The sequence below is a fragment of the Notamacropus eugenii genome, chromosome 5 (genome assembly GCF_028372415.1).
Source record: "Notamacropus eugenii isolate mMacEug1 chromosome 5, mMacEug1.pri_v2, whole genome shotgun sequence".
NCBI lineage: Eukaryota > Metazoa > Chordata > Mammalia > Diprotodontia > Macropodidae > Notamacropus > Notamacropus eugenii.
The window spans coordinates 354137804-354159398 of NC_092876.1; the positions used below are offsets into that span (position 1 = coordinate 354137804).

Genomic DNA, 21595 nt, shown 5'->3' on the forward strand with positions numbered 1-21595 from the left:
GAAAACTGTGCATGCCCTTTGATTCAGCAATACCACATATTCCAAAGACATTTCCCCAGTAGGAAAAAGGATCTATTTGTACAAAAATATTTATAGCAGCTCTTTTTGTTGTGGCTAAGAATTGGAAATTGAAGGAATGCTCATCAATTGGGAATTGGCTAAACAAGCTATGGTATATGATTGCAATGGAATATTATTGTGCTATAAGAAATGAGAAGCAGGATGATTTCAGAAAAACCTGGAAAGTCTTACACATGAACTGATGCATAGTAACGTGAACAGAACCAGGAGAACATTGTACACAGTATTGTAATATTGTTGAGCAATTGTTCGATGAAGACCTGTGAATGACTTAGCTGTTCTCAACAATACAATGATCCAAGATAATCCCAAAAGACTAATGAAAAAGCACACTATCTACCTCTAGAGTAAGAACTGATACTATTTGTATACAGACTGAAGCATGCTATTTTTCACTTTTTCTTCCATTTTTTTCTTTTATTTGAGTCTACAAAATGACTAATATGGAAATGTTTTACTAATTGCACATGTATAACCTATTGCTTACCATCTCAGGGAGGGGAAGGAAAGGGAGGGAAAGATAGAATTTGGAATTCAAATCTTTAAGTAAAAAGGTTTAAAAATAAAAAAAGGAATAAGGTAGCTTTAAAATATTACCAGAGGACTTCCAAAATCTGAAAAGAGATTCAATAATGAATGTGATTCATCTAATTTAGAATGTGAATCTATTCAGTGGAACTTTATTGAAATCTAAACTACTCTGCTGACTGATTAACTGAATATCATTATAGCATTTATTTAGGGTAAAATGTGACAACTTTTCTCAACTATATAATCAAATGTTTGGTTGAGAAATTTCCCTTGAATTATATGGAAATGACTCAGATGAGAAAAGGTGTGTCTATTTAATTACTATAGTTTATTCAATATCATTTGCACAGTCCTGTGTTGTCTTAAGTCTGTCATAGGATTACCACCTTTATTTGCTCTCCTTATTTTATGTATATAGTCATTGTCACAAGTGAATTTTGCACCTCAAAAAATAGTATCCCGCTACTTCAATAAAACAAATACTTAAGAAACAAGGTAAAATATTTTCACTTTTAAATTTCATTCAACACATTTTTAAGTAACCTGATTTTGGGAAACAGGGCAATGAAAACAGCGTGCTTCAATAATTCTCAATCTAATTTTTTTCATTGAGGGATTAAAAAAAGCTCTCTGGATTTACACATGTGATTCATTTTCTGAAAGTGTGTTTGTGCCTCTAAACAGATGTTCTGCTTCCAAACCCATCCACTTCACTTTACTCCTTCATTTTGAAGCACTATTCAATACATATCAAACAAGGCTATCCTGTAATTCAATGAAGAGCCATGAAAAATGTTGGCTTCTTAGGAAGGAAAATACTTTATGAATCAAGAATATTGTTGTTCATAGATCATTGGATCATACATTTGTGGCTGTCTAGGGCTCCAGCTAGTCCTATCCACCTCATTTACATATGAGGAAACTGAAGACCAAAGGTGTTAAGCAACTTGCTTAGGATCACACACAATAATCGTCAAAGGTGAGGTGTGAATTAGGCTCTTTGGATTCTAAAACTAATGTTCTTTCCACTGCATCATATCTTCTGGTTACCAATAACAGTAATAAAAGTTAATATATCATAACAAAAGGTCTTATTCAATTAGCTGCAACTGACTGAAGATCTGAATGAATACAAAGTATTGTAAACGCACACTTTTTTTGTGACAAAATTAACCAGGAAATTCAAATAACTAGATGGTTGGTATCTCTGTCTCTTGGTATGTTCAATGGAGGATATACTCAACTTACTCTTGAAGGTCTTTCTATAGTGTAGGTCTCTTTATATTTCACAGTTACCAATGTGAAACTGGCTCCTGACATGTGACTAGTTTTCTTTTTCCAGTTGTGCATTTAGTCCATGATGTGTCTCATGCTAACTGTTGCATGTGGAACATCTTACTAGAAAAATACTGTAGCCCATTTGCATGTATCATGAATCTCTCTATGGCTTCTGGGACCATAGGCAACTTTGATTCTTTGGAGACTGTAGTGTTCTACTACATGGCAAACCACTCTAGCATCTTTGCAAGAAACCTTCATGACCCCAGGCATCAAGAAGAGTCAGACATGACCAAAAGGATCATCATTATCATTATTATCAACAATAATAATAACAACAGAAGTGTTCCAAAAAAACACAATCATCTGAGAACATTGGTGATGAAAAGATGAGATTTTGTACTGGGAGCAGACTGGGCCTACTACTGTATAAATTTCCCAAATACAACCTCTTCTTTGAATTTGGGACCTAATTTGTTGTTCATCTGAAGTCCCTGATAGCAAGTGGGCACCAGTGGAGGCAAAGGTACATCCCTTTGTTATCCCTAGATCCCACCACATAACCAGCCCACCTCCTTTTCCAGTTGCATATGTCTTCCTAACGATATTCTGCTTTTACTGCACAGCTCTTCCTTGGTAAATCTAAAGGCTATTCACACTCACCATGTTACCTATTCACACTCACCATGTTCCTTTCCAATGCCCTTTGGTGACCTGTGCTTTTAATTCTTTAGAAATTGTGCTATTTTATGATTTGCAGCTATCTGTACCTCCTGGCTTCCCAGAATTCCTTTAAGTTCCCGCAAAAATCCCATTTTCTACAAGAAGCCTTTCCTGGTGTCTCCTTTACGCTAGTTCTTTCTCTCTTTTGATTAACTTGATTGTATTCCTCTTGTATATATCTTGTTTGAATGTATTTTCCTGGTATCTCTCATAGAGTGTGAGTTCTTTGAAAGCAGGGGCTGATTTTCCTTTCTTGGTATCACAGCATTTAGCACAGTGCTCGGTTACATAGTAGGTGCTTAATAAATATTTACTGACTAGAAGGGCACTAAAATTAAAAAGATGGTCTTTTGAGAAGTGTTGGAGTCACTGAAAGCCTTACCTAAGTTTCCAAATACAATCTAGCCTGCTTGTTCCCTCCTATTTGATTCTAGGCCAAGCTCATTGTCCATCTACAGTGTGTCCAAGATGCTAGCTTTTTGGACTATGCATTCAATTGCATATCATAATCTGGACAACAGTCATCTTTTCATCCACTTGGGTTTTCCTGTGAGGATTAAACTAAAAATCTGACTACTTTGGGTTTGGGTTTGGTTTTTTTTTTTTTGAGTGATTATGGATCTTATCTAGAAGATTGTACAGTGTTCTGAGTGTTTACGCAATGGGCATATCACTTGCAAACAGGAGTATCTGAGGGTTTCCCCATCCCCTTTCTTTCCTTTGTGTTCTATGTTGGACATCCTCCACAACTGTGGCAAAGATACACTAGCAAGAGTATGTGTCTCTGAACCACTTGACATTAATAATCTAATGGCCATGATCTGGTATAGCGTGAGGTGAACAGCACCAGGAGAATCAGACTTACTGTCTTTCACAATTGGTTATCTTTACAATTTTGTTGTTACGGTGTACATTACTGTGTACGCTGTGAAAGACTTAGTAACTTTGATCCATGCAATGAGCCAGCACAACCCCAAAGGGTTCCTGATGAAAAATGTGATCTACTTCTTGATAGAGAGTTGATACACTTGGAGTGCAGACTGAACCATATTTTCTTTCTTTCTTTCTTTTTTTCAGAACATGTCTAATAAGGAAATATGTTTTACACGACTTCATATGTAAAATGAATATTTTAATTCTTGCCTCCTCGGTGGGTAGGGAAGGGGATGGAGGGGGGGGGAGAATTTGGAACTGAAAGTAAAAATAAATTTGAATTTTGCATATGGATCAAAGAATCCAGCATGATTTTGATGTTTACATGTGAGATATCTTGTGATTCCATTGCTGCTGATTGATGCGGCTTTACCTGATATGAGTTGAATGGTAGTATCACCCAGGAATTATTTGGAATACTTAGTCCCCAGAGCAGTAGGGTGCAGTCCTTCAGGAAAAGGATGCCAGGCCTTGATGTTAAAGGGAACTTTGTTAGACTCTAATGACTTGGGTGTGTCTCTAAAGAGAGGAGATCACACAAAGACTTTGGTCTAGAATGAGTCTGTGTATGTCAAGACTGCTGCAAGCTCCAGTGTGTGAATTTCTACATGAGGAGGGAAATTTCTATATGAGGAGGGAATAATCCTCAGTAAGGAGGATGTCTTTGGTTTGGTCACTTATTCTATGACCTTTGCAGGGAAGACTTTTAACTCCTATCAAGGAGTTCCTAACAAGGAAAGAGACTCTCAGTGAGGGGAGTCTAATATCAAATGTTTTGTTGTTCAGTCATGTTCAACTCTTTTTGACCCCATTTGGGGTTTTCTTGGCAAACATACTGGAGTGGATTTCCATTTCCAGCTCATTTTACAGATGAGGCAAATAGGGTTAAGTAATTCAGATCCTCCAAACTCCAGGCCTGGTGCTTTATCCACTGTGCCTCCTATCTGCCCAACACCAAATGTACCCAGGGGAATAAATGGCCAGTGAAGAGATGCTGGGAGAACATTCAAGGATAAATGAGGATAATATTTATGCAAAGGAGACTAGAGGAGCTATTATCTGAGGGGAGGGTTAATAAGCAGCCACTGTAGAGGACATTGGAGAGAGCATACAGGAGAATTGCTCACTAGATACCGAAGACAACAGGTGACAACCAAAAGCAGAGAACAGCAAGTCCACCACAAAAGGGAGCCCATGAAGACTTGTAGAAATTGGAAGTAAACTCTGTGTTGATTCATAGAATTCACTAGAATGTTAGGACTCATGCTGGGTCTCTAAGTGATCATGAGACACACTCAGCATGGGGCCTTGCTCATGAAATTAATCTCTACTATAACTCATTTACCATAGAATAGATGACTCTTTGATTTTCATTTTCTTTTAATTAAAACTTTCTTTAGCTAGATCATAGCCTGTGTGCTTGCAAATAGCCTATTGCATAATCCAATCAAGAGATTTTCTGCAGGTTTTTGAGTGATTTAAGTCAAGAGAAGAAGTCAAGAAGACCCCTCAGAAATAACCTAGGCCCTTCTTGCCAAGGGTACCTCAAACAATCAATGCAGAGATTTAGAGCTATATCTTTACTTTTAGGATGCATTTGTGATTTACTTGAAATCAGGTACTTAGGAATTCAACCTCCAATTATGACTTTGTTCCTATGGTAAAACACCATCTGCCTTATAACTAAATTTACAGAAATTCAATATGGCAAAAAAAAAGGACTATATTCAATTAGGTTCAAGCTACTGACACAAAAGCATTTTTGTTAATGCTGTGATAAAATAAATTAAAATGCTTTTAGTTTTGTTTTATTTGAATATTTAAAACTGAAAAACCTCTTTGTATCTTGAAAACAATTGTTAGGAGGAAACTAGCGAAATTATCATTGATCAGTAAATAAAGCACTTTGTATACATGGAGAGACATAGAAGGATGGGTGTCTTCTGCAGACCTAAATTACTCCCTGTCTAACTAATAGAGCTCCTAAGGGCTGTGATGTGTCTGAAAGAGAAGTCTCCCACTTTCTCATTCTAATGGAAAAAGGGGAGGTGCCTCCTCAGGAGGGGCATGAGGAATTTAGGCGGAATCATACTACGAAACTCTAGCACCAGGGCAAGGTGATGATGTGGGGAGGCAGGGGCTGCTACCCATTCTTGCCACAACCTCCTCTACCAGAGACGTTTCAGCACCATTCTGACAAAAAGCAGGCCTGCTTCCCACCCCTGCCACAGTCTCTGTGATTAAGCAGCTTAAACCACAAAATTAAAAGGGGCCAAGAGAAAAAAAAATGCTGCTTGTTTGTCATTTGGGTTGAGTGTAAGCCAGACAGCAACCGCTGTGCCCATGATGCTGTAAAAACAGAAAAAACTCTCATCCTCTCTGCTTCTTCCTCCTATTATCTCGAGGGAGAGATAAATCTGTCTTTATCAATTCTTGTTAATTAAAGTCTGTTAGCTTTCTGTTTTACCACTTCCTTCAAAAGACAGTGGCTTTTAAGACCATATGTTGTTATTATTGCACTGATGTATGTGTGTCGCTGGTGGAAGGGATGCAAATGGGTGACTGGGTATCTAGGAAGAGAGGTAGATTTTTCATAAGTGCTGGGAATATTTCCAGCATAGGGGCTTAACGATAGATTGAAAAGATATTTTACTGATTCGTATTTTATTTCTTCCCAAACAAAAAGAGCAACCTGTTAGAGACAGACCAAAAGAAACTCAGGTACAACTGAGCTTTATGGAGGAAGGGCTAGATTCAGTTTTACTGAGTCCAGTTGCTTCAGGTACAATTAGTTTCATGTTCTTCCGGTGCAGATTAAAGAAACTTGCTTCCCCCAAGGGATGGAGCTAAGAGTTTTACTTAAAGAGAAATGTCACACTTGGGTGAGGAGTTGGGAACATGGAACACTGCTCCACCACTAAGATGGAAACCACACAGGTGGAAATAACTAATTCCCCTGCAAATCCTTCACCTTCTACCCCCTACTCTACTAGATGCACATAAACCCACTATTAAAAAGTATTAGATTTATAAAATGTCAAATACAAGATGAGAAGAATGCAAATTAGAATTTAATGATCCTAGAGGTAATAAGATTGTTACAATTAGAGAAAGACTATTGCTTCATAAACAAGGAAACTGGAAGCTGGCAGAGAAGCTATCAAAATGTCAGGCTTTTCCTTTAAAGGTCGGCTATTTATTCCTTGCCCCTGCACTCACATCAGCCAGGTATTTTTACCTACATGCATTAGTCCATTTCACTCAGACTGGCACATGCCTCCTTGGAATATCTAGAAATGGGAAGGAAGCTGCTTCTATGATCACATATTATTGAAATTGATGTATGTGTCCATTCTGTTTCCTATCAATCTCACTCCTTAATTTGACCATAGAACACTTTGGAATTAAATTATATTGATGGAACACATAAATATTGTAAGTGTTTTCAGTCATACATATAATTTCACATTTGACATTTTGGAAGAAAAACATTAATATTGCAATGTTGAGATCTGCAGAACAAAAGGGTTTTGCAGAATACCATTTGAAAAATTCCATAAAGAAGATAAATAACTAGAAAAGAGAAATATAAATATCAAACACTCTCTACTTTGTTTTCCCAATTTGTTTTAAAATATATCATGCTACAAAATTTTGGATTTATATATCAGTTACTTGAGCTTTCACTATTTTAGACAATCTCTTCCTTTCTGGTTGCCAAGTATGTGGATTGTTTTGACCTATATTCCAAGAGTCATATGGAATAAGGGGCAACGTGCCCAACCCACTGAGAAGCCATGAGGTCATATCTTAATGAGGTGAGCTTTTGAATGGATGCCAGGTAGCCTTTCAAATAAGTTTCCCAAAATGGATGCATCCAGGTTTGGAAGTGATCCTGCAAGTTTGAAAAGCCAGGAGACTCTGGTCCCATCAGTTGTAGCTAGTTGGTGGCAAGGGAAGATTACACATCTGAGAGGTTGCCCTCTAACAAGAGGATTGGCTGTTTTATCAAGAATTGTAAGGACAATGCCAAACAGAAGTGAAATAGAAAATATCTAACTAGCAATACTGACTGCTCTAATTCTGATGAGGTTTAAATATCAGCTTCCCAGAAAATTATAACAGTTGTTCTAAGTTGTTACTGATTTTCATTTTAATCACTCTGTTCATGAGAAGTGAGATTATTATGTGTAGGAATAAATTATATTTCCCTTATCTGATGAATATTTCATATTAAATATTCTTGGTTTTGGGGAGACTTACATATAAGTTATCTAACTCTTGAGCAATTTTCCCCCAGGTTACCTGATTAGGGAATTTAATGAGCCAAAGAGTATGAGAAAAGGAAGTCTAATATCTATAATTAGAGGAAGACTCCTTCCAAGACTGAACCTGATCTAAACCATATATGTCTAGGTTCAGGATAGGGTATGGAATAGTAACATCCTGCAAATAAATATGATTTCTTCTACTTTACATTAGTTTCAGAATTAAGGTTAAATTTTCTGTCCAAAATTCCAGAAAGTGAATAAAGCACATGTGGATTTCTCTCTGATGTTATAAATGGCTTTCTTATTTTGCAATAGTAGGTGAATAATAAGTATCCCTCAGAAATGTGACTTACCTGAGGTTGAGAGGGGCTGGCAGTGAAACGAAAGGCAACATTTGTCCTGAAAAACAAAAAAACAGGCAAAGGGAGAAGGAGAAGAACATAAGCAAGTAGAGCTGAATTTATAGCCATTTAAACTATAACGATGAAACATAAAACATCACTTTTTGGTGTTTATCCATAGGTCCTTTTGCCCTAGCTGCTTCAGTCCTCCAAAACATATAGGCAGGGGTCAGATGAGGCAACATTTTTATATCCATTAAAGGGAATAATACGTAATAAAATAATAAAGGTAGTATAGTGGTTACGTGTTGGTCCTGGAATCAGGAAGACCTGAATTCATATCCAGTTGCAGTGGGAAGGTCATTTGAACCTCTGCCTGCCTCAGTATCCTCAACTGTAAAATGGAGATAATAATAGCACCAACCTTGTAGGGTTGTAGCATAGATAATTATGAAAAGCACTTAGTACAGTGCCTGGCACATAGTGGGAATTTAATAAGCACTTATTCCCGTTTCTATGTAAATCATAATAGTGATCTCCATTACACGTACAACCCTATTCAAAGGCTTCCCATCACTTTTGCCTTTGGCAATAAAGATGTAGTATCTTGATATTCTCCGCTCACCCCCACCCCCCATTTGAGCAATGGTTAGTTTATCCCTCTTGCTAAGGTAGATGATAATGGTGGACAATTTGTCTGCATATGCATGTGGAATTCAATCCAATAAATATTTTTTAAGCAAAGATATTGTGCAAAGATATTTGTGCAAGATATTGTGCTCACTAGTAGTGATACCAAAACAAAAACAACTCCTCACAGAGCTTACATTCTAGGAGAGCTGGGGATAGAAGAGTAAATACAGAGGTAAATGAATGCAAAGTAATTTCAGGAGAGAGAGCACTTTCAACTGGAGTTAGCAGAAGGGGCTTCTTAGAGGTGGACGCATAGGAGCTGGAGTTTTGAAGGGGGATTCTGGGATGGGGTTGGATGAGGATGGGATGCATTCCAAGGCTGAGGGGAGAATCTGAGGAAAGGCATGGAGAGAGGAGATGGTACATCAAGACCTGGGAACAGTAGGCCAGTTTAGCTAGAATACAGATTCCATGAAAAGTAACGAGAGGAAATGAATCTGGAAACATAAGATGGCACATAAATTAAGAAATGCTTTAAATGCCAGGCTGAGGAAATGTAATTTGTCCTAGAAGTTACCAGGACATAGTAGGCAAATGTAGTTCAAAGCAAAAAACTGATTCATGACCTTAGAGATTTGTTAGAGACAAGTCCAGATGGTCAATTGGTGAATAACAACCACTTCTCAATTCCATTGTTAGGTAATGGGATCCTCCCTCCATGATGGTCAACCAAGTCAAGTCAAAAAGCATTTATTCTGTGCCTTCTACGTACTGGGCACTGTGATAAGCATGGAAGATATAAAAAAAGAAAAAAAACCAGTCCCTGATCTTAAGGAGATCATAGTCTAATGGGGTAGACAAACAACTATGTACAAACAATATATAGATAGGATAAATTAGAGATCAATAACTGAGGCAAGGCTCTAGCATTAAGGGAAATGGGAAAGTCTTCTTATAGAAGGTGAGATTTTTATTGAGACTTGAAAGTAATCATGGAAGTAGGAGAGAAAAATGAGGAGGAAGAGAATCCCAGGAGTGGGGGACAGTTAATGGAAATGCCTAATGTCAGGAGATGGAGTGTCTTATTCAAGAAACAGCAAAGAGACCAGTGACACTGGATCATAGAGTATGTGATGGGAGGGAGCTAAGTCATGAGAAGCTTTGACTGCCAAGCAGAGAATTTTGTCTTTAATCCCCAAAGACAAAAGGAAGTCACTGAGATTTACCTAATTGGAGGTGGGGTGAGATGGGGAAAAGGATGACATGGTCAGACCTGTGCTTTCGGAAAATGAATTTGACAGATGAATGGAGGATGGACTGGAATGGGAAGAAATCTGAAGGCTACTTCAATAATGAAGGTATGAGGTGTACCAGGCAGCAATGAGGAGAAAAGGTGGCATATACAAGAGAAGGTACAATGTTGTGAAGGTACAATTGACAAGACGTGGCCATGGTCAGGGTGAGAGTGTGGGTAACACCCACAACACAAGCCCAGGTGACTGGGAGGATATGTGACCCCATGTGAGAGTAGTTTCTATGTAACTTTGAACATATGAAAAGCAGAAGGATTACTAAATTTTAAATTTAGTAGTGCCTTAAACACTGAAAACTGAATTCAATTTAGGTATATGGGAAGAAGTTGCTGTATAACATTTTTTTTTAAACTTTTGAGCAGACCTACAGTGCTTACTTTATTCTGGCATGAGTCTTAGACGACTTGTCTGAGATCCTGATGGGCTATCCATAAGGGCAGGTCCATAAGATAAGTTTGGTTTGATCTTGGGTCAGAACCTCTGAGAACCAACCACCTCTAAGTGCTTAGTCCTCCTTTGGGAATTTTACTTCTTTGGTAACTTCCTGAGTTTGTTTTATTCCTTTTTAAACAAGCTAACTGTCCTATTGAAGAATGAGTTTGGATCTCCATTTGTGTTATACTATGTGCTACAGAAATGCTTTGGGGAAATTTCAGGTACCCTATGGGTTTCAGGGACTCACTGGAATTTTTTTGCATGTACCTGAAGTTGAAATTCTCTCTATGTGATAGTGATGCAGAAGAATTTCCACCTTGGACACTTTGATTGCTCACCTGAAAATGAAGGGATAACTTCTACTGAACCCCAGGTCCTTTGTCCCTGTTGGGCGCCATCTTGTCACCAGACTTTCCTTCAGAAAGGGAAAACTTGATTTTGTTTTTCCTTTTCTTTTCCATCTTTGGCCTTTGCAAACACTAAAGCAGGTTAAACCTATGAGAATTTTGTAAACTGATGTTGGCTTGTTAAACTGTGTACCTGTGAATTTGGGGTGTGTAATTCCAGTTTTACCAGCAAGGACAGGTCTTTTCTCCCATGAAATCCTGTTAATTTCTAGATTGTCCAAGAACTGTGCCTCATGGATTTTGCTGAAGTTCTGAGGAAGGTACTCAAAAGAATAATGCTTGAGTCTCCCCCAAATCATTACAGAACTATCCACAACTGGGAATATGGATGAATGTGCCCAAAACAGCCTAGCTAATTTGCTGGAGACAGTAAATGTCTAGTTGGGGTGTGGGAAAAAGGAGATTCTATCAAGGAATGCTGGTTCTTTGCCTCCTTCTGACCATTCGATGTTATCACAGGAATTACATAGCAAATGGGTGTTAGATATGCAAGGTATTCATGAGTTAAATGAACTTTAAGGACATGCTGGGTTACTTAGTTCTCTCAGATACAATTAGATGGATAGCCTGCCACTGGTAGCCCTTAAAAAGAAATCTTTCCAAGACAGTTAAGGCAGAAGGCAGGTTTGTAGAATGTGATCTATGTGCCTTTCTGGGAGGGAAGGAGACTGAAAGAAGACATGAATGACAAAAGGGGAGTGGGAGAGAGAGTGAAAGTGGGAAGTACCTCTAATAAGTGACCCTTGGTGGCTGAGAAGAGAGTCAGTCATGTTTCAAGAGAGTCCTGGTAGTCAGGAGTCAAGGTGTGGGGAGGAGTTGGCCCAAGGACCCCCATCAAACAACTTGCCTATTGAAGACTCTACACCCAAGGGAGAAAACACTACTTAAAAAAAAGACATTGGGGACCTGGAGTGCCAAAAGGTGTGAGCTGCCTTGGTTACATATGTTCTCTAGATGTGTGCTAATACTACCAACATATTCTGTATCTCTGCCCACTCTTCTGTTCATCCTGTGTGGATCTGTGGAAGAGCATGCTGCAGATTTATGAAAGGAATGCTTTATAGCTACTGTTCTTGTCCCAGTAAATGCTTTATTTTGGGTTAATTGTGTCTGCTGGCTGGCTATTAAAGTCCACTGATGGAGTTTGTGAGCTCTAGTTTTGGGAAAGCAGACCCACCAAGTACTTACTACTTCTTACTACTGACTCCTACTGAGGTAGTTACCCTCCTAAACTGGCAATCTATGAACATAGAGTTGGGAACACAGTCCCAGAGGGGGCACCACAACTTAATTAATTTATAGAGATGGTATCTTACCAATCAAATTACCAAAGAGTTTTTTTAATAGACTTGTAATTTTATTTATGTAGTAAACTCCCAGGGAGGAAACTGCCTCTATGGATGTAGATCAGCAGTTGTTTCACAAGTTAGAGAGCTATATGGGGTCCTGAGAGTGTACATGACTTCTCCATGGTCCCAAAGCCAGCATATACCCACATGCAGGACTTGGGCCTGCATCTTCCTGCCCTGAGACCAGCTCTCTGGCCACTGTATTATGTTGACCTTCTTAAAGAATCCAAAGAGTTAACGTGATAGAACTAGACAAAATAATAACAAGGTTCATTTAGAGGAACAAAAGGTCAACAATGTCAAGGGAAATAATGAAAGAGGAAAAAAAAGAAAGAACAGGTCATGCCAGACTAACCTTATTTCCTTTTGTGATGGTTACTAAACTGGCAAATCAGAGGAAATGCTCTAGACAGGTGAATTTCAGCAAGGTATTCAACAGAGAAAGTATTTCATTCTGTTCTTGGGAAGAATGCAGAAATAGGGGCTAGATGGTAGTACAATTAGATATTACTGCACTTTGGAACTAGTTCAATGGCCAAACTCAGAGGGTAGGTAAACATTAAAGGTTTGATGTCAATTTGAAGGGAAGTCTCTAGAGAATTGCCCCAGGATCTGTAATTGGCCCTGTTCTGCCCAACATTTTCATCAATGAAATGAATAAAGCTATAGACAGCATCCTTATCAGCTTTAAGCCAAGGAAAGTTGACATGTTAGATGATAGTCAGGACCCAAACGGATCTCAGAAGAAGAGGAGAGAACGGTAGGCTAAATCTAATAGGATGAAATTTAATAGGGATAAATATAAATTTTCACACGTGGGTTCAAAAGACTGACTTCACAAGCACAAGATGGGGAGGAAGTATGTCTAAAAAGAGGTTTGTTGAAAAGGATTTTGTGAGTCAGTAATGTGATGAGAGCCATAAAGCTAATCTACTCTTAGGCTGCATTAGCTGAGAGAGCAAGGTGGGTGCAGTGGATACAGCACTGGGCTTAGAATCAGGAAGACTCATTTTCCTGAGTTCAAATCCAGACTCTGACACTTAAGTAATCCCGGGTAAGTCACTTAGCCCTATTTTCTTCTGTTTCCTCATCTGTAAAATGAGTTGGAAAAGGAAATGGCAAAGTATCTTTGCTAAGAAAACCCTAAATGGAATTATGAAGAGTTGGATACTACTGAAATGCTTCAACAACAAATAGTTCAAGCAAATAGTCTGGCTGTAGTATTATAGTATTCTGCCCTGGTCAGATGATATCTGGAGTGTCATGTTCAATTCTGGGAACCATAAAAGACATTGATAAGATGAGAATTTCCAGAGGAGGGCAATCAAGATAGAAGACATCTGTGGATCCATGCCATATGGAGTGATAGGTTGAAGGAAATGGGGAGTCACAAGCCTGGAGAAGAGATTTAAAGAGGCAGGGCAGGAGAGCTATCTTCAAGTATTTATTTAAATACTGTGTGCTTAAATATTTAAATACTGGACTGTTTTGTGGAAGAAGACTTGGACTTTTTTTAGCCTCAGAGGGTAAAACTAGGAACAATGGATGGAAGTGTCAAAAGAGGAAGTTTAGATTAATATCAGGAGAAACATTATAATAATTAGAGGTTTCTAAAAGTGGGATGGGCTGCCTTAAGAAGAGAAAGTGTTTCCTCTCATTGAAGGTCTTTGATCAAAGACTTGGATAACCACTATTTACTTATGTTATAATGGGGATGCCTCTTGGGTATGAATTGAACTAGAAGACTGGTGAGGTTTCTTACAACTGTGAAATTCTGTGATTCCGATTCTGAGACTGAACCTAAAACCTTTTCAGCCTATGGGTACAACCTGATAGGGCTTTTCTGATGACACCACTTTCAGGAATCTATGATCTCCTTCATATCACAGGACTTTGCAGATTTTGGTAGAAATTAAAATGTTTAAATGAAACATTCATCTCCAAAGAGTATAATAGAAGAATATATGTATAATAAGATATTTATATTTGGGAGTAGACTTAGGAATGAAAAGAAATCAGGCATTATTTCTCAGGATGGTAATACTTTTTTTTAAATTAGTACTATATTGAGTCACATTTGCTTCACTTCTTAAAACTGGCTTGCTTAATGGAATTATTTTCTCATTCATTTTCTCTAGTCAAAAATCCCCTTCATCAGTTACCATGAACTGCAGTTGGGAGTTTTAGCCCCATGTCATGAAAAGAAAAGAAAGTCTACATTAAGGTTCACTTTGACATCTGATCCAATGATCATGGTCCTGTGTTTACATGGCTGGGGTTCAGAAAACCTCTAGGATTGCCCTTTCCTGGGAGTATACTCAGCTCAACCACTTGAGCACTGCCCTTTTATAACATAGTTTTCAGTGTTAGTAATTTCATCAGGTGTTACCCAGGCAACAGAGCATTCAACTCCCCTTTGTCAGGCCATAGGAATGATAGAGAAACTGATTTTCTTGGCAAGCCTGAACCACCCTGGTATTTCCGGGAGCAGTTTTATCTTGGCCAGAAACTTGTTTTCTAAAGCTTTGCTTGACAGCCTTTGATTTCCAATTATTTCTCTGTTTGAACATACATATATAATTATGAGGTTCCATTTCTCCATTATTTTCCTAAGTATGACATGCATAAATACAGGAAACGTTGTTTTCCTTGAGACACCCCATTTCTATCTTCCAATACAGATTGTGATAATATGTAAACTATAAATTGATTATTTTGGCAGATGGCATTATGTAAACATTTCCTGTTCTTCACCTCTCTCTACAATGGAAATAGAAAATCTCTTTTATAACAGGGTTCCTTGTTAGGGGAAAAAATATCATGAAGAACCCATATAATTTTTTTAATTTAGAGAAATATAAAATGTTCGATTATCTTGCCATAGTTCCATATTATGGTTAGTTTGGGAGCAGGTAAGGAAGAAGGAGAAGAGCAAAGGAAGGGTAGGCTATCTATCTAAATCTATAATCAATAAGCCAGATTTTTTTTTCTGATGTCTAATCCATTAAACTACTACTAGCTTATTAAGAGGCAGCTTAGTACAGTGCAAAAAATGGTGGATTGAGTCAGAGGACCCAAGCTCAAATACTGGCCCTGCCATTTATTATTTGTGTGACCTCCCCCACCTCACACCCACACAATACAGTTGGCTAGGAGTCTGGTGCCCCCGCTATCTAGAGAATTCGCATAAAATTTTTTGGCTCTCCTTTTGTTCCAGAGAAGTCTGAATTTTTCTTCTTCTTTTTGGGGTATTTCAGTACTTTATTGTAAAACTGGGATTAAGTATTTGGTCATAGTCCCTGTGTTGTCTGTGGCTTCCCCAGAACTCCCTCCAAATTCCCATTTAATTTCTTATGCTGACCTGAGATATATTGAAATTGTGATGGAGAAAGTCAATTGTGGAAACATATCCCATTTTCTCCATTCACACAGCTGCCATCCTGGTGCAGGCCCTCATCACCTTATGCCAGGACTATGCAGTGACAAAAGTTGATTGGTTTTCCTGCCTCAAGTCTCTCCCCAAGACTGTCCATTCTCCACTCACTTGTCAAAAAGATTTTCCTAAAGTACAGGTCTGACCATGGCACCTTTTCCCCCCTACTCCATACACTCCAGTGGTTCTCTGCAGGATCACCTGGATAAAACTTGATTTGGTTTTTAAAGTCTTCATGACCTGCCCCTCTCTACCTTTCCCATCTCCTTATCCTTCATTGCCCTCTCCCTGCTCAATGACCCAGCAACAGCAGCCTTTTTGATGTTCCTTACACATGACATGACTCCATGAGTTCTTACTGTGGTCTCCTCCTGGCTAGAACATTCTCTCTCTTCCCCTCACCCTCCCAGTTTTCCTGGCTTCTTTCAAGACTCAACTCAAATCCTAACTTCTGTAAGAGGCCTTTTCTGCTTCATGCAATGCTCCCTTTCCCCCTCAGTACTCACCCCTAGTTCCTAGCGTTTTCCTTCTGATGTTACCTTTCATTTACACTGTATAGAGATTATATGTACTATTTTTTTTCATGATATATCCCCCATTAGAATGTGAGCTCCTTGAGAGCATAGGTCATGTTTTTGCCTTTACATCTTTCTCTCCTTTTTTCTCCCCTGGCTCCCATGCCTCTCTCATGTATTTATTCATTTTTCATATTTTGATGTTTCCTGTTTAATGAATGCTTGTTGACTGACTCTGGGAAAATTACTAAACCCCTCTCTCTAGTCCTTCATTCTCTCATCCGTAAAATGGGGAGATTAGACCATATGACCCTGAAGGGATCTTCTAGTTACATACGTAGGAGTCTATGAAATATCTTTCTCTAAGCAACGAACTCACTGGTAGACTAAGTTAGATACTAACTTCATTATTTCTAGAGGAAGGAAGGAAACAAGCATTTATTAAGCATCTACTCTGTGCCAGTCACTGTGCTAAACACTATACAAATATTATCTCATTTCATCATTATAACAGCCCTAGGAGAGAGGTGCTATTATTATTCCTACTTTACAGTTCGGGAAATTGAGGCAAAAAGAGGTTATGTGACTTGCTTTGGGTCACACAACAAGTAAATGTGTCTGGATTTGAATTCAGATCTTCTTGACCCCAGACCCAGCACTTTATATCCTTTTGACTTTTCAATAGAGGCTATCAATCTCAGTTTAAAACCAGAGAATCATTTTTAACTATTGTGAGGGGCATTTCTGAGCCTGAGAAGGAGGGTGAGTCTTCCATAAGTAACTCAGGAGATCTAAGCACTGCCCTGCTTTACTCCTAACTAGCAGTGTAATCTTAAGGAGGGGACAGAATAAGCATTTATTAAGTACCCATTTTGTAGGTGGCAGAGTGGATAGAGAGGTGCGCCTGGAGTTAGGAAGACTCATCTTCCTGAGTTCAAATCTGACCTCAGACACGCACTAGCTATGTGACCCTGGGCAAGTCACTTAATCCTACTTGCCTCGGTTTCCTCATCTATAAAATGAGCTGGAGAAGGAAATGACAAATTACTCTAGTACCTTTGCCAAGGTACTGGCAAAACCCTAAATGGGGTCACGAAGAGTCAGACATGACTAAAAATGATCAAACAACAAAAATTGGACATGTACTATGCTAGCAACATTTACAGATACTACCTCACTTGATGAGCACAATAACCCTGCAAGGTAGGTGCTATTATAATTTCCATTTTATAGTTGAGGGAACAGGGGCAAACAGATGTTAAGTGACTTTCCCAGGGTCACCCAATTAGTAAATGTCTTAAGTAATTCTATGGACCTTAATGAGAGCCCAGTAACTTTTGACTGCTGGGATCCTAGAATTTGGCACAGGCACATCTGCCCAAATGGAAAAGGGTTCTGAAGGTATTGTCAAGGACACATCTATCATTAACGTTGTGAAATAATATCATCATTGATTATCAGGATAACCTCATCACCCTTCGTACTATGTTTGGAACCATACACTACCCCCCACCCCCACCCCCGCCAGTCTACCTAGAGGGTAGTTGGGGTCATGAATTCCACACCTCCATTTAAGGAGACACCTCCGCCGCCTCTCCTCATTCTTCATCTGGCCGTATTACCTGGGGGCTTCTCTAATTGTGACTTCTCCACTACGCTCCCACATTCAGTTCTTATTTTTCTGCCTCATTTTTCTTTTATGTCTTGTCTTTCCCAATTACATTGTAAGCATCTTGAGGGTAGACACTATCTTCCTCCCTCCCTTCCTTCCTTCCTGGCTTCCTCCCTCCATTCCTTTCTCCATTCCTTCCTTCCTTCCTTCCTTCCTTCCTTCCTTCCTTCCTTCCTTCCTTCCTTCCTTCCTTCCTTCCTTCCTTCCTTCCTTCCTTCCTTCCTTCCTTCCTTCTGTATTTGCATCCCCAGAGCTTACCACAAGACCTTACACATTGTAGGCACTTCCTGGATTTGGGGTGCTATGTTCTGTTAAGATCCCTAGCAGCTCACTGATGCATAAGACTTTTCGTAGGGGCACATAGGACAGAAGGACAGACGCACAGGAAGGCTACCCAGGTAGTTTTAGTTGCTCTGCTCTGCCAAAAAGAGGTCTCATCTGCTTCCTAGTGGCAAAGGATGTGTTTAGGGGCCTGTGACTACCAAGGCTCCAGTCATGTCTGAGAGATGAAAGAAGTTCTAGAAGGTGTTATCCAGGGTTGTAGCTTTCAGTGATTTCTGTGACCTCAAGACCCAGTATCATGACTAACTGTGATGTGTGCTATGTCTAAGATCTCTTGTAGCTGACAATACAGCTAATGCATGAAGTTTTCTTCGCTCATGCACGTGTGCACACATACAAAAAGTCACCCATGTGGGTAACCAGACTTCCGTGAGCCACACTTTCTGTCTTCCTCGCTCTCTCCTTCCATTCAAGTCACATAGCTACACAGGAATAATATAAGTGAAGGGGCAAGTGAATAAGCATTTATATAGCACCTATTGTATACCAGGCACTGTGTTGAAAACTTCACAAAAATGATCTCATTTGACTATATATCTATATCTATATATATCTAATCCCCATTTGTCAGCTGAGGAAACTCAAGAAAACAAATGTTAAATGACTTTCCCCAGGTCACACAACTAGTGAGTATTGGAGGTCAGATTTGAACACAGGCCTTCCTGACTCCAGGTCCAAAGGTTTAACCACTGCCCCATCTAAGCTGCCTCAAATCTGGGTGATTTCTGATTGCACAAAGTGCAGAAAACAGTATGAGGGAGGGAGAAGGGAGATCTTGTACTCTTGATTATAGTAATATTTAATTTCCTTATCTGTGACATGGAGGGATTCAGCTAGATGAAATTCTATTCCAGCCCTAAAATTCTATGATTCTAGAATTAAAAACCTCATTTGATACACAAGCCATTCCCCTGTGGCTGGAACACTTTCTCCTCATCTTCCTACTTGCTTCAAGGCCCAGCTCAAATGCCACTTCCTACACGAGGCTTGCCCCAATCTCCTCAGTTGCTACTACCCTCCTACTTCAAATTGTTTTTATTTACTTTATGTCTATTTTGTATTTATTTTTGTGTCTATACATATTGTTTCTAGCAAATGAAAAATAAGCCTCTTGAGGGCAGGGTCAGTTTTACTGTTTTGTCCTTGCATCCTCAGTGATGACCATAATGCCTGCTACCCAGCTGGCACCTAATAAATACTTGTCAAATGGATAAATGTATTTTCTGCTCTGCCACCCAAAAATCTCAAATTATTTATCTTGGGAGTACAATTATGCAACGAATAATATCAATGACAGCTCACACTTAAACAGTGCTTTGTTTACAAAATATTCTCAGCGTTTACATTAAAGTTGATAATTTCAGGTAATATTCCTAAAGGAACACACATACCAGTTTGATTCAGAAATGGTTCTCTCTCTTTTTCTTTCTCCTTTTTTCTCTCTTTCTCTCTTCTCTCTCTCTCTGTCTGTTTCTCTCTCTCTCTGTCTCTATTATCGAAAAGCCAGCTCATCTTTTTCATGAACTGAAACCTGTCTTAATATCTCTGCCTTTACTGCTACTGTAGGAAAAATTTCCAAGCTGTTGCTTCTGCAGCACTATAGTCGGGAGAGGATGTTTAGGTAAAGGTTGATATATGACAATATCTGAGTGTCCTTTGATGTCTTCTTTCAGCTTTTACAACACAATTCTCCTATCCTCCCTATTCTCTTTCTTCCTTTTTCTCCTCTTCACTCAGGTATTTCTATGTGTCTTTCTACTGGATGAATGAGTTAAAAGGAAGGAAGCTGCCTAAGTACTGAGAGGTGGCTTGCTCAGAACCACGTAGCCAGCGTGTGGCCGAGACAGAACTGGGACCAAGGCTCTGAGGGCGGCTCTTTAGCCATTACATTCCACAGCCTCTCTCTTGACTGTATATAAGCTCCTTGAGGGAAGGGAGTCTTTCATTTTTGTCCTTGTGTCCCCAGCTCCTAGCACAACACCTAGCATGTAGCTGGTACTTGATAAATGCTTGATGACTGACTTTCTTCCCAGTCTCTTAACTATCATTACTATGCTTCGCCTTCTTTGGGGTGACTTCAGTAAGAATAATAATGGGCTCTTCTGACTCATCTGCTTCATTCTGGATTAGAAGTCTCTCTTGGCAATTTATCCTTAATTCTATTTTGGGGCTGACTTAGCACAGAATCCTAGTCTCTAGAGCTGGAGGGAATCTTAGCTTGGCCCCCTCAGTTTTCTGAATCCCAGAAAGAGAGACTTGCCCAAGAAGCAGGATCCAAACCCTGCTAGCTTTTCTCTTAGTTCCTGGCTTCTCTTCCCCACTGTCTTCCTCCAGTAGAAGAACTTTCTTGAGAGACAAAGATAGAAACATCACATCTCCTTCCTTTTAGCTCCCTTATCTAAGATCTTTTTTTTCCTTCTTCCAAAATCAACAGATACTAAATGTTCACCCATGTAGAACCTGGGAAACACTTGTGATTAGGTTGCACTTTAACCACAGAACATTCTCCTGTTATCTTTTCCTTTGTATGAGTTCATGCAACAAATGTTTATTGAGCTCCTACTGTAAGTATATTATGAGTGTACTGTGCTAAAATATCAAGAGGTATAACTAAAACTGTTTTCTTCAAATATATTTGCAACACTCTAGAGAAAGGGGAAAAAATGGTTAAATCTTTTAAGAAGTCTCTGGCCAGGGTTGGGCTAGGGAAATTATGCAGCTAGGACATGCTTGGTAGTTTGAGAACTGACTATCAGCTTGGAATTTGAGGTTCAGATGGACAAGCATTTCCCTCTCACCCTTGAGAAGGATTTGAGACCATGCTATTGTTGAGGTAGATGAATTTGAGTCATGACCTGGAGTCCTTAGAGACACAAAATCTATAAGAAAGAGACTCAAAGTGATAAGAGAAGCTTCAGGAGCCCAGCTGCAGAGTTGGAGGCATGGGACAATAAGAGGAAGGAGAGGGAAGAAGTGGGGCTGAGCTGCAGCACAGAAAGGAGGAGTGGAGGAGGGCTCCCAGCTCCCACAGGAGTCTTGCAGGAGAAGACTTGGACTGAAACTACCCAGTTGTATCCACCTCCTCAAGGGCTTAAAGAGGTTTTACTGAAAGATCTGTTCCTTCTCCAGCCTGCCCTCTCAGGACTTGTCTGTAATTCTAATGTTCTAATTATTTTTTTTTTTTTTACCCTGATGCTTCTAGTAAATTGATTTTTACCTCTACTACAAAGAAACTGGAGATTAGAGATAAACATAAAATAATAAGAGCAGAAAGCCAAATTTCTTCCTAAATAGTAGACATTTTCCTAACTGGGAGCTCTGAGATAATATGTATATTC

At 39.1% G+C, this 21595-nt stretch overlaps 1 protein-coding gene across 7 annotated transcripts in view; it reads right to left on the bottom strand.

Annotated features, from left to right (window-relative positions):
- SIDT1 (SID1 transmembrane family member 1) overlaps positions 1-21595 on the bottom strand; it is a 190007-nt gene that overhangs the window by 93925 nt on the left and 74487 nt on the right. For all 7 annotated transcript variants that reach the window (XR_011968019.1, XM_072613980.1, XM_072613978.1 and 4 more), the window contains one exon: positions 8171-8216. Coding sequence is in view for 6 of the 7 variants with exons in the window: in XM_072613980.1 (XP_072470081.1) it covers positions 8171-8216 (46 nt within the window). In the remaining variant the exon portion in view is untranslated. The remainder of the gene's footprint in view (positions 1-8170; positions 8217-21595) is intronic.